Below are 12,945 nucleotides of genomic sequence, written 5' to 3' on the forward strand. Positions count from 1 at the left end.
GTATATTGTATGGATTCAGATAAAATGTTGTAAAATAATGAGAGACTATGATATTAATATAGGACATTAAAGAGACCTGAATGATGTCATTTCAGGTAAATTATGTCATATGGGTGGACCCTATTATGGGCGCAGAATAGACAGGGTTAAAAGTCTGTTTTTTTATTATTATTTTTTTTTAATATATATCTTGCTTTTTTTCAAGAAAAACATGTTTAACAAGAAAGGAACAAATACATGTTTGATCAAAATTATATACACTGTTAACATTTAGATAACTTTCTAAGTGCAAACTAATAAGTGAAGTGCTTCAGGGAGGTGACAACAGACATTATTTTATGCTAAAAAAATTGCTATTAAATTATTTTTGCTATTAAAATGCAACAATTATTATTTTTATTTTTTTGGTCATTATAAGGGGCGGATCAAGGTATACTGGAATGTCCCTAACACTTTATTTTGGTGAACCATGTCTTTAAAAAGTCTGGGGGACTTAGCCTACTGAATACAAGGAATCACTCAGAAGTTCATGCATTTCATTATTTTTTCAATGTTGTTTGTTCACTAGCAAGTATCTAGGTTTTATAATAACAGCCTAAATAAATAGACTCGTGATAATGGCATGTTGTGTAAATCACAAGTTTGACCCTTTCAGAAGGAATGTTGATTATCTGCTCAAGCTGCTGAAGGCATGAACTTTATCCTAGTAACAGTTTTCACAATCTCAAATGAGTAAGGGTTGCCAGGTTTCGCAACAAAACCCGCCGAAACTGCTACTTAAAATTAGCCCAATCGCGTTTCGAGGGGGGTTCCCCGGTAAAAATCGCATTCCAGGATCTAAATATCACGTTATTGGGGTCGCTTCAACCCCCGGACACGAAAAACAACCCGCGGCAATAGTGTAAAAGTGGTAATGGACATTTTCCATCTTTTTAGTTCATGAATCCTTCAAAAAAAAAAAAAAAAAACTAACTTTTTTAGCACGTGGACATCTGTAAAAAAAAAAAGGCACCTCAGTGATAAAATGTGTGCATTTGAACGCTTTAACACGCTTGAATGTTTAAATTGAATGACAAGACTTTTAAAAAAATTGCAGATGATCAATACGATCCGATTTGCCACTAGAAGCGAGTGAACAATATGAATTAATACGATAGTCGTCAGGGTGGTGATCATGATGCATTTTGGTAGACTGACTGGAAAACACAATGGAAACAGGACATTTAACTGTAAAGGGGACTAAATTCAAGTTTTTTTTTCCACCCGGCTTATCACATTAAGAAATAAATATAGCATATCAGTAGTCTATTACACACTTACATTGATTTATGAGAAAAGTAGGTTAACATTTTCTGAAGCCACGAGACTTTTTTTTATTCCTCCATCTATCCAAAGTTCAGATTTATGAAGCAAAACAGCAAGAATAAAAATAAAGTTTAGTGGTTCATAAATAAAAATCATAATAAAAGAGTCCTCATAGCAGAGCTAGTTAAATGTGTATTTAAGTTTACAATGAAATAAACCTGAAGCTGGTAAGCTCATAATTCTTGTGACATGAGTTTGTGGTAACATGCCCTGATAGACTGTACATGACCCTTAACTACTGTAACTTCCATGTCATCTTATCTTACCTGTCTAAAGGGGAACTCCAGGGCATTAGCAGAACTGCACATTTACAAAATAATTCCAGAACTCTGCAGTTTTTGCAAATGCTTTATTGCCATGCTCCAATTACGTACACAAAATTAGTAAAAAAAAAAAAAAAAAAAAAAAAAAACTAACAACTTGATTAAAGAGGAAAGCAGTCTGTGAAATTGCTTGAAAAAATGATTAGTAGCATTATTCGGTTTTTAAGCGGTATCTACTGAGTGTTTTGTGGTTATCAAGGTTGCAACATCGTTTTAATTTCTAAATAGAATTGAGCAGAAATAAATCACAAGTTCTTAAAAATGTGCATTTATCAGTATAAACACCTTTTAAAAATCATAAAAATATGGTAACAGACAAATAGTAAAGCCTCTCACAGCTGTAACCCTCCATGAATAAAAGCAGATTTAATAAAACTGTACACTTGTTTATAGTGTAGCAACGAAGTCAATTACAGTCTTTTGACAGCTGGTTAAGTGCAGTTTATTCTCCGATCATGCAGTGAAATGCAGTTTAATTCCAGTTTTGGAAGAATTGTTTGAAGATAATGGTCTCTCTGCCCTGTGGCAAAATCTCCACCTGTAAGACAAAAATCATTTATAGATGATAGATTTATGGGGGTGGGGTCATGTTATAAAGTCAAGATTTTGTATTATTTTGCATAATGCCTCAAAAGACTGAAAGACAATAAACATAGAATAATACTTTTGTAGACCACTGCAAAATTGATTGCTGCATGAAGTTAGAACATAGATATTGTAAATGCAATTGTAAAATCACTCACCCTCATTGTAATAAGAATGTTATGTGCACAAAAACAAACAAAACTAAAAATCTGTTTGAGCAGCCAAACACAACAACATCAGCTGACCTGTGTTTTCATCTTGGGGTAATTCATTTGCTGGATGAAGTCGTCTGCCATTTTCAGAGCAGCCCTCTTCTCGTCTGCATTGGCTCCACTTCCTGACAAGAAAAAAAAAAAAAATACATACAAATAAATTATATATTACAGGGGTTGGACATTGAAACACTGGCCAAATAATGTTGGTGATTTCATGGCTATATTTACACATCCTGGTGGCCAGTATTCAATGATTGCATGTTCCACCAGTAAGAGCACAGGGTGAAGGTTGAATTAGCGGAGCAATAGCACAGCTGTACATAAAATATTGCAATGCACACAACATAATGAGACAGAGTTAAATAAATAAATAAATACAGTGGACAAATTATTGGTGTGCATCTTGCTGGTGTATCTGTGACCAGGACAGAAAGTCTCTGTGGTGTATCAAAGCATGGGGGTGGATCAGCGATGGTTTAGGATGCAATATCATGGCATTCCCTAGGCCCAATACTTCTGCTAGATGAGGTGCGTCACTTTTTTACTTTTCTAAGAGGCTCTTATGCTCACCAAGGCTGCATTTATTTGATCAAAATACAGTAAAAGTTTAAAATGCAATTTTGAAGCAAAATTCTCAGCAATTAATTCCTTAAATCTTATCACGCTTCTTCAGAAATTCCAGAATCATTCCAATATGCTGATTTGATGCTCAAGAAACAGTTATTTTATTATTGTTAGTATTAAACAAACGTTAAACTGTTTTCCTGCTCATCTTTTATTCATTTAGTTATTTTATTTTGTGATACATTTATGGGGGATTCTGTGATGTTCAAAAGAACAGCATTTATTTTGTAACACTGCACAGCACTGAGCTTTACTTATTCTTGCGGAATAAAAGGTATTAATATTAAATGAGGGCCAAACTGAACTATTTTAGATGCATTCTAAGTTATCACACATACACAATTTTTCTTACCTTTCCAAACAAAGATTTTTCCATTGGCCCCATTGTCCAGGATAAAGCAGTCATCACGTACCAGCAAGTCCTTGGCAAATGGACTTTTCTCTGACACCTTGGTCAACTTCATCGACCCGGTTGCATCCGAAACCTATGAAGAATTTACCATTTATATATATTGGATGCACATGAAATGGAATGAAGAGGTATGTAATACTTTTTAGGAATTTTGGATCATATAAATGGATGTGCATAATAGGTATGGGTGAGATATCTAACATCAAAATACACATGTAATCCTCCACAATTTAGATGAATATATTCAAGTTGTGGTACCTTGTAGAGGGAGGCAGAATTGGATGCATCTGCTTGGCTGTCCTCCTCTGGAGTGCTTTCTTTCAGCTCTGGCATTGCACCAAGTACCTTTTTATTGTAGCAGAAGAGAGAGGATTTTCACTTCCGTTTGAATGCAAAAAAAAAAAAAAAAAACTTTGACGCTGCTTACAATTCTAAACCCCTACTTAATTTCAACAGACATTGAGCATTATATTTATAGCACTCTTTAAAAAAAAAAAAAAAAAAAAAAAAACCCTCTAGTCTCCCGCCACCAATTTTCAGAAAAAGATGAATCACTGTCTGGCCTTGGTATGGAGATAGGAATGTGACTTTTTGTGTTAGTGTACCAAATGTACTTTAGTACCATTTGTTGTTTACTTCTAGGTACTGAGGGGATTTGTAGACAAGGAAACTGTGACAGGAGATGTCAGACTTATCAACCAGGGATTGAACTAGGAGTCCAGAGGACTGTAAAGCTAAATAATCAGTGAAGGGAAGAGTTCAACAACAGGTGCTTTGGCATGTTGTTACCTGTAGCATCTCCTGTGTCTCCTCTCCCTCGTTGATGTTAGTGATCTGGGCTTTGCCGTGTCTTTCAGTGTCTCTGATCAGAGCGGCGATCTCCCTCACCTTCTGCTTCTCAAAGATGTTTGCCTGAGATCCAATCCATGACACAATCGTCTGCAGAATAAAAACATTTAAATGTTCATTTCAAATAAATGTTACATGCGTTGACATTGTTAAAAGCTTTTTTTGTGGGGTTCCAGCATCCAAATACTTATTTGATCCAAAATTTAGTAAAAACATTAAAATTGTAAAATATAAAAGTTTCAAAAAATGTTTATAAATGTAATATTTATTCTAGCAATGGCAACGGTACATTTTCAGCAGCCTAATTAACTAATTACCATCAGTGTTGAAAACACTGTACTCAATTTTATGACACTGATGGATAAAAAAAAAAAAAATAGAAACATTTATAGTATTATAAAATGTCTTTACTGTCATGTAATCATTTCTTTAAAGAAAAAAAATCTTATTTACCTCAAATTATTTAATCAAACAGTACATACAGAAACATAATCAATAGACAATAGACACAATTACACAAACCTCGCCCAGGTCAAGTATAAAGCAGTCTCCTTTGTTAAAGCTCTGCCAGCTCAAATCCACTTCTTTGGCTCTTATGTTACGTTTCCCTTTGATTTGGTATAACCTCTGAACGGGTCCAGATCCAGACTGTGTTTTTCTGAAGCCAGACTCCACACCTCCCTCCTGCAGAAACAAAAGAGCGTGACTAAAGCGTGCAAAGAAAAGCGCTCTTTAATACAGCATACAGTATATAAAATATCAGTTTGTTTTATAACAAGTCTGTATACATCATTGGCACAGTACCCTTTTAAATGCTACATATTATATACACTTAAGTTCACAATTCAATTTAAGACCTTTTTAAAATGTAAAAAAAAAAAAAAAATTACCCCCCCCCCCAGTATACCTCCCCAGTGGCAGCTTTATACTATTTTTCCTGTGTGATTGTGTGTTATCATATTATCGGACTTCTCACCTTATAGCTGACACCTCGGGGGAAGAGGTTCATGAACTCTGGGGACTCATAGCCTTGAACTTGCCGGTGCTGGACCGGATCTCCACCCAGGAAGTTATCCAGCTGTGTAGCCAGCATTGCACAAGCTACCTGCTCATCACGAGAGGATTTCTCTCCTAAAAAGGTGAAAGAAGAGAGAATTAATATATATTCAGTCTTTTCAACATATGGAATTCACATAATTCAGTTTACAAACTTTCTCTTTTACGTGCCAATAAAGAGTCAGTGAAAACATAAGTGATTGAATTAAGCATAAAAGCTAAATGACTCTGTCAGCACGGTTGCCCCTGGAAATGCTGTGCATGTTAACACTAACACAATTTTGCACAATTCTGCCCTTTGTGAGATGCCACCAACGCAACCACTTCCTCTATCTGCACAATAGACTTTGAGCAACAGTTTTTTGGTCTGATAGACCAGATGCTGAGCAGTTTGATCTAAATGAAAAGCAGTTTGTATACTGAACAATTAACCAATTTTTATTTTATCTTAGGCTTTCAACAAAAAGTCTTGCTGAACAAAGCACTGCCCTCTCCTTTACAATGGTGACGTTTTTTTTATATGATCAATTTAAATTAAAATATATAAATTTAAGTTTTAAATTTTTATTTAAATTAAATTTTACATTATAGTATATAATTTCAAGGATGTAGACTTTTAAAAGACTTAAAACCGTTAAATAAAAGTAAAGTTAAATTGTGAATGCATACTTTTAAAAATGTTTGTATTTGTTTTCCATGCAAATTATACTTGAGTCAATTAAATTTGCTATTGAGAAAGGTTTATTATTTATCCAATTCATGTTCCCGAATTTTACACAGCAGCTAAAACAACTGTGATCTCAACTAGAAGAATCAAGATTGTTTTCTTACCTTAAATAGATAGCTCACAAAAATGAAAACTGTCATTTACTCACTCTCAAGTTGTTCCAAGTTTCTTCTGCTAAGCACAAAAGAAGACGCTTCTGAAGAATGTAGGTGTAATGTAACCAAACAGTTGACGGTATCCATTGAATTTCATTGTTGTTTTTTTTTCCCCCATACTATGGAAGTCAATGGCTACTGTCAACTGTTTGGTAACCAACATTCTTCAAAATATCTTCATTTGTGCTTAACAAAAGAAAGGGGAAAAAAAAACTCATACAAGTTTGGAACAACTTAAGGGCGAGTTCATTTTCAGGAACTCTCTCCTCAATTAAGCAGGCTTGGGTTGTGGCAGAGCCAGAAAATGAACTCATTGCGCAATGTACACTATCATACTTCAAGAGGTCTGTAGATGTTTTAGAACATGGTGGTACGTGTAGAAGGGTCATGAATGACTTTATGGTGGGGTTATGAACTCCGACCAGGTATTTGGAGTAAATAAGAGATGGGGGTATTTATGGATGAGGCGTGGCTAATGAGAATGCATGAGAGAAGAAGGCTCATCATGCTGACAACCAGCTTAATGTTACCTAAAGCACTGGATAAGACAATAGACCTAACTGAAGTCCTGTCACGGGCCTGCTGAAACATTAATGAGCTTGGGACTCTTCCCTCTTCATCCCGCTCTCATGTGCATGAGCGGTTCGATCCCATCTTTCTGTGTGCTCACTCAGACTGGGTCAGGCCCCCTCGACTGTCCCATCAAGCGTATCATTTAACTCAGCAGGCTATTGTCTCTCTATTGTCTTTCAGAGCCCACAACCCTGCTACATGATGAGAATGATTCTGACTGACCCTGACTCTTATAGGTCATTTCTTTCTTTTAACTTGTAGTGTATTTTACATTATTTAATGTAAATGCATTATTTTATGTAATGCGAAGAACAATTATTACACAACTGGTATTAGTGTTTTATAGTCTTGTTGTTTGTATTGTTGAACTGTCCAACACTGAATAATAAATATAGCTATTTCTATAAAAACTTAAATTCTAATATCATCATTAATCATCCTCATGTCATTCCAAACACAGATGTGAGTTTAAAGAATCTGTGTGCATCTTTTTCCCCCTCATAAAATAATGTTTGTGTGTGTGTTTTCAGGGCACATCTTCAGTCCCTTTAAAACCATCATCATGATAACATAAGTTACATTAGATATTACTATTAAAACTATGAAATAATGTCACCCTACACACTGAATGTGTCTATCCTGTGTCTTTCAGACAACACCGGAAGTGACAAAATCAGCAGCTATCATCTCACCAATCCACATGTGGAGGTCTGCTCCCTGGTCCCCCCGGTTATCCAGCACAAGGTAGGAGTCACCATTGAAGAAAGCCCCCACCTCAGCTTGGGCCAGAGGAACAGCCTTCATCTTCTCTACTCGCCAACATCTCAGTCCCGGCTGTCTGATCTCATCTTTAAACTGTCCTGGAGCGGCCTGGAATGGGAGCATTCTACAGAGAAACAGAAAAGCGGTGAGAAAGTTAAATAGTACTCTAGTGATGAGTACCAAAACGAGTGGATGAGTTGATTCTGGAGTGTTAAATAAAGAAGGCTTGCCAAGTAAACAGGCTAGGAAACATTGGCCATCTGGAAGGATATACATTGGAATGGCATAAAACTGCCATACATGTGAGTAGCTTTCAGGCTTCACATCATAATAAAATAATAATTTTGTTATTTTTTAAACCAATTCTGTAAAAAAAAAAAAAAAAAAAAAAAATTGTAATAACTTATTAAGCCTGTTATGAGAACAACACATACTGCATATGTTTCTTTAACAGGAAATGTTTCTTTTCTCACATTAATGAACATTTCGACAAGATGTTTTTTTCTTCACATGCTGATGTACAATTTTTTATTTTTTTTTTCTGGGCTGATGGCTACTCCACGTTAGTTCTACTCCTCTCACTAATTTGCCAACAGAGCTATCAGTTAAAGACTGTTGTTATCTGATTGGTTCTTTGACCTGTCAATAGCTTGACTGCCAAAACACATAATCTGGATTCTGGAAATCTGTTTGTTTAGACACCACAGCGTAATGGCAGCACAGTTCACACATAAAAACATATGTAGATTTCAGCATACTGTTGCCCAAGAAACGAAACACTCAAGACAATAAGGATGTAACAGCCTTAGGATGAAGAATTCATCATTTGAGTTTTGGTTCCTCCAAAGATTTCCACATTTCCTTCCTTGGCATTTTTCCATTTTTATGTCATTAAGCTGCTTAAGCTCACTTATCAATATTAATAGTCTGCTTATCTTATTATCAAATGCTTTAACTAGTAAGGAAACCAAACTTAATCAATCATTTGGGATATTAGATAGCATATCATCTTTGACAGGCATGCGGATGGCATGCGGAATTTACAGCATAAGTAAACGGAATTTACAGCATAAGTAATGGCTTTGCAAATAAATGTGCATTGTGTAAATAAAATAAATCAATCAGTCTAATTAGACTCCACTTGTGATGGTCTGGCACTCAGAGCTCTAGAACAGAGCTGCATTACTGCACTCTCGTGTAAAGAAGAGCCTTCAGAGGCACATTTTATCTTATGTCACTCTAAGACATGCTAAACTAAAGCAAGACAGACATGTACAGTTTCACAATGCCAAAGAATATTCTCGCATAGTCAATGTTGTGAACACAAATGGCTATGACAGAATTAAAAGATGCTACTCCTCCCTTTTTATTTGTTAATTCGGTGCAACATTGGCTGTTTACTCACCATTCATGGCACCTCACAGACTACAAGGAAGCACTAGCAGAGAACTACCCCCTCATTCATTTTATGATTCAGCTTTGGCTTCTCCTAGTTCATCACTTTATGATACAAATTTTATGATCAGTTTTAAGAATTTACAAGATACAGTATGCTATATTTAAAATCCACTAGTCAGTAAGCTTTTGTCTTTTCTAAAGGTGATTTAATGAGAAAGAAGAAGTGAGCCAGACAGTTAGTCAGTCATAAAACGTCAGCAAAACCTTTTCAAACTGATCATATGATGAAGTGTGGTAGAACACATAGAGATTTTGTTTACATTACATCAAGCTTATCTATTAAGCTATTAATCTGATTAGACAGAAGTTATATGTGCCCTCCATGTCATAAACAAACAGCTCCACCTCACTGAGTGCTTTAACACTCCACCCTCACATTACAGCAAGGTGTGAAACAGGAATTAATTCTGGCTTCTCATGTAAACAGATCTTAAAGTGTCTCTAAGTGGTCAAAAATGTGTTTGACACACACAACTACAGTGAGTCATGCGAAACCACAGAGTGTGGAACATACAAGCTGACACACACACACACACACACACAATCTCCCAAAAATAACAATTGGGAAAGACCAGGGCCTGATCCACTTTACTGTCTGAATTGAAACAGGAAGCAACTGCCATTCAATAAAAAATAGCAGACATGGACCTAATGATCCCTTGGTCATTACCTTTCAGAATCAATGTAGTTAATTCAAATCATAACTTCTATAATATAAAGGCTCACCCAAATATAAAATAAAACAATTTGATATAAAATAGGAAAATTAAACATTCATTAAGTGAAGTTTTCCGCAACAGCACCACCAAGTGGAATTTCAAAAATGATGTTCCGTGAAAAATCGCATAATGTCTATCTGTCCGAATGTGAAAATGGCACATGAAAAGAGTAGTATGTCTAAATTCATAATATTTACAAAACAGTAGTTGAAAAGTACCACGATACTTCCGGCGATATTTCTGAAGATATTTCACCTTAAACCCTTGCGTGACGTAATGCCGATGTGACTGTCGGGCAGAAGTCTGCCGGGGAGCTCGCCTCAGTGCAGGCTCGGCAGAAGTGCACATAATAGCTGCAAATGGGGGGTTTGCGAGCACACTTCTAAAAGCTAAAATAGCAAATTGGAGTTGCTATTTGGGACAGGGCCATTTTTCAACGCAGAAGTACGCCTGACAATGTGTAGTAAACAGTAAAATAGTTTGCACTACAAACCAGTGTGTTTATAATTACAGTAAGATACAATAAAATATAGAAATATAGAATCCAGATCCACAAAATATACAAATGGCCACACCCACACAACTGACACCTAATATGGCAATGAAAACATGATGGATGTAGTACCGTACATCTTATTTTAATTCATACTACACACATTCATAAAACATCTACTTTTTAACCATAGCGAGATTCTCTACAAATGTAGTACCTTTTCAGAGAGTATGCATGCAAATTCGGACGCAGCTCCAGAGTATGTACTACGATTTAGGTAGCCTAAAATACATTGTTACTCAAAAAAAAAGTTATATTATGTATGTGTGTTGTATGAATGCAATCCAGATGTACTACATCCATTATGTTGCCAGTGCAAAGTTGTCCATTGAATTTTGGACTAATTTGGGCATACTAATTTAACACACTACTTTTCATTTGCTACAGTGGAGAGGTATTCATGTTCCAAAACTAGGATTGTTTTCAGACATGTTTCCTAAACACTCCACCCATTTTCCCATTGGTCAACAAACAAACAATGCTGCCCCCTCTGCCACGCCATTGGTTGAGTGGATGTCGCTATTCTGAGCTCAGCATGATGCGTCAAGATTCAGTGCCACACTTCGACTTGAGTTCAGTCTATAAATGGGTCACTTGTCATTTTCTCTATGTATTAAGTTGTGTATACATAGATTGAAAAAATTACATTTTAAATAGCAATTACCAATATTGGTACCGCACTGAAAACAGTAGTATGCTATCTACTACAGAACAGCATGAAATATGACAAACATACAGGTAGAGCGCAGGATAGTGGAACGAGGGCCCATGCGCATAATGTGAAGACAGTTAGTCTCCCTTGATAAGTAAAGAGCGCACTCGAAACTAAGAAACACACTTCTCCACTTAACTGTAAAACTCCTTCAGCCTGCTCCGGCATGCTTTCTGAGTCCGGCTCCATTCTGCCTGTTCCAGTGCGTGTGTGTGTGAGTTTACCTGGCCTGGTTAGCTTATATGTGTCCAGTAACTGGACACGGGGCAATAATCCCAGCGGCCCTGCCGAGGACGCCCCACAGCGAGGAGAGTCGGGTTGCCTGACAAACGCTAAACACTGGCGTGATAATTACTGAAAGGCACCATCCATCTTTCCTCCACTCATCAGAGGGAGTTGATGGAGGAAACACGGAAACACATAGCTTTTGTTTCTAAGACAAAAAGCTGGAAATTTCAGAAGCTCTGAACTAGTAATAGAGCCATACACAAAACTATTACCAAGTCGAAACAATTATTAGTTTTGACACCATTCTGGATCACCAAATTAATTAGCTGAAATGTTATACTTTTTGTTTGTATAAAAATGTGTGTGTATATATATATATATATATATATATATATATATATATATATATTATTATTTATTTTTTTTCTGATCAGCTGTAGGCTAATATGAACTTTGCCTATTGGCTCATAAACTTTCGAAACATATGCAAATGACCAGTCAATGTAGACCAAAAATGATGGTTTCCAGAAAATATGAATCGGTAGAAGAACCATACGCAAAACTATTACCAAGTCAAGACAGTTATCCATTTATAATTTTAGTTTTAATTATAATTTATTAATTTTAACAACAGTTTTTTGTGGCCCGCCCAGCTAATTTCCTGAAATTTCTATCCATTTTACTGTCCATTTTACCAACACAGTGTATGTCAGTGTAGCTTATTGAAATGATCACAGCATTACTACATAACATGGAGAAAACAAATGAAGATAAAGCAGTAAAATAAGAAGAGTGAGATGAAAAAAACTGATAAAGGAGATTGATAAGGCAAACTGATAAATAATCTGTTGTATAACCTATATTTCTTTACACAAAGACATGCAAGTAGATCATGAACAGATAAATTGCAAGAGACAAAGGTGGAGCCATAAAAATCATGATCATGACTTCCTAAAGAACTGCAAGCATAGTGTTATCAAACAACAGTCACTCTATGTATTTTTTTTTTTTTTATTGTACAAGAAAAGACACTTTTCCTATAAGTGTATTTCATTTTAGATGCTCACCATGTACCCTATTAAAAAAAATCGAGTCAAGATCAAGATCTGCGAAATATTTGACTAACTTTTATGTTTGAAGTTTTAATGAGCAGCAAACATGTTTTCAAATCTAACCCCTTGAGCACACATTTACTTTAAGAAAAAAGCTAGAAAAAGCCTAAGCACTAAGGTGTGGAGCTCTGGGAGTGTCTTTCTTGCTTAAATTTCTCTCTGCTTTAAGTTCCTTTGCTCTAAAATGAATTTGGCAGAACAGTTTTGGCACAGCCTGGTTTTGAGGGTTATGCATGTATAACTTGTGAGTTTCTGAGGAGATTTACAGTGCTTACCTTGCTGCTGCTGCTGAAGCTGAAGCTGGAGAACCCTGTAGAGTTTCGAGAAAGAAAGGAAGAGAATTTGTAGAGGAGACAAAATGTACCAAATCACTTCCTGCATTACTTCTGGCCCAGCCCCCTGGAATACACCCCCGCCTAACCAAACAGATGCCAAAAATTGAGGAAAAAAGGCAAGGGCACAGAGAGTGACGCTCACAGATTTGTTAATAGTTCAACAAAAGCAGGACCTGATTTGA

General features: G+C 36.0%; 1 protein-coding gene across 1 annotated transcript; it reads right to left on the minus strand.

Annotated features, from left to right (window-relative positions):
* Positions 1-1,992: 1,992 nt before the first annotated feature.
* On the minus strand, positions 1,993-12,861 carry LOC113111857 (macrophage-capping protein-like). The gene is made up of 9 exons (XM_026277018.1): positions 12,704-12,861; positions 7,577-7,770; positions 5,350-5,504; positions 4,896-5,057; positions 4,314-4,463; positions 3,783-3,869; positions 3,465-3,597; positions 2,519-2,610; positions 1,993-2,226 (listed from the first exon to the last, which is right to left on the minus strand). The coding sequence occupies exons 2-9, from the start codon at positions 7,767-7,769 to the stop codon at positions 2,161-2,163; spliced, it is 1,038 nt and encodes a 345-aa protein (XP_026132803.1). The 5' UTR covers position 7,770; positions 12,704-12,861; the 3' UTR covers positions 1,993-2,160.
* Positions 12,862-12,945: the final 84 nt, after the last annotated feature.

The sequence above is a fragment of the Carassius auratus genome, chromosome 12 (genome assembly GCF_003368295.1).
Source record: "Carassius auratus strain Wakin chromosome 12, ASM336829v1, whole genome shotgun sequence".
Taxonomy (NCBI): domain Eukaryota; kingdom Metazoa; phylum Chordata; class Actinopteri; order Cypriniformes; family Cyprinidae; genus Carassius; species Carassius auratus.

Excerpts from the sequence above, each read along its gene's own strand:
- LOC113111857 (XM_026277018.1), bottom strand. The coding sequence starts at position 7,769 with ATGCTCCCATTCCAGGCCGCTCCAGGACAGTTTAAAGATGAGATCAGA. Across the intron at positions 3,870-4,313 it reads AGACACAGGAGATGCTACAG|GTACTTGGTGCAATGCCAGA; the intron begins GTAACAACATGC and ends TACAATAAAAAG. Across the intron at positions 2,227-2,518 it reads ACCCCAAGATGAAAACACAG|GTGGAGATTTTGCCACAGGG; the intron begins GTCAGCTGATGT and ends TTTGTCTTACAG.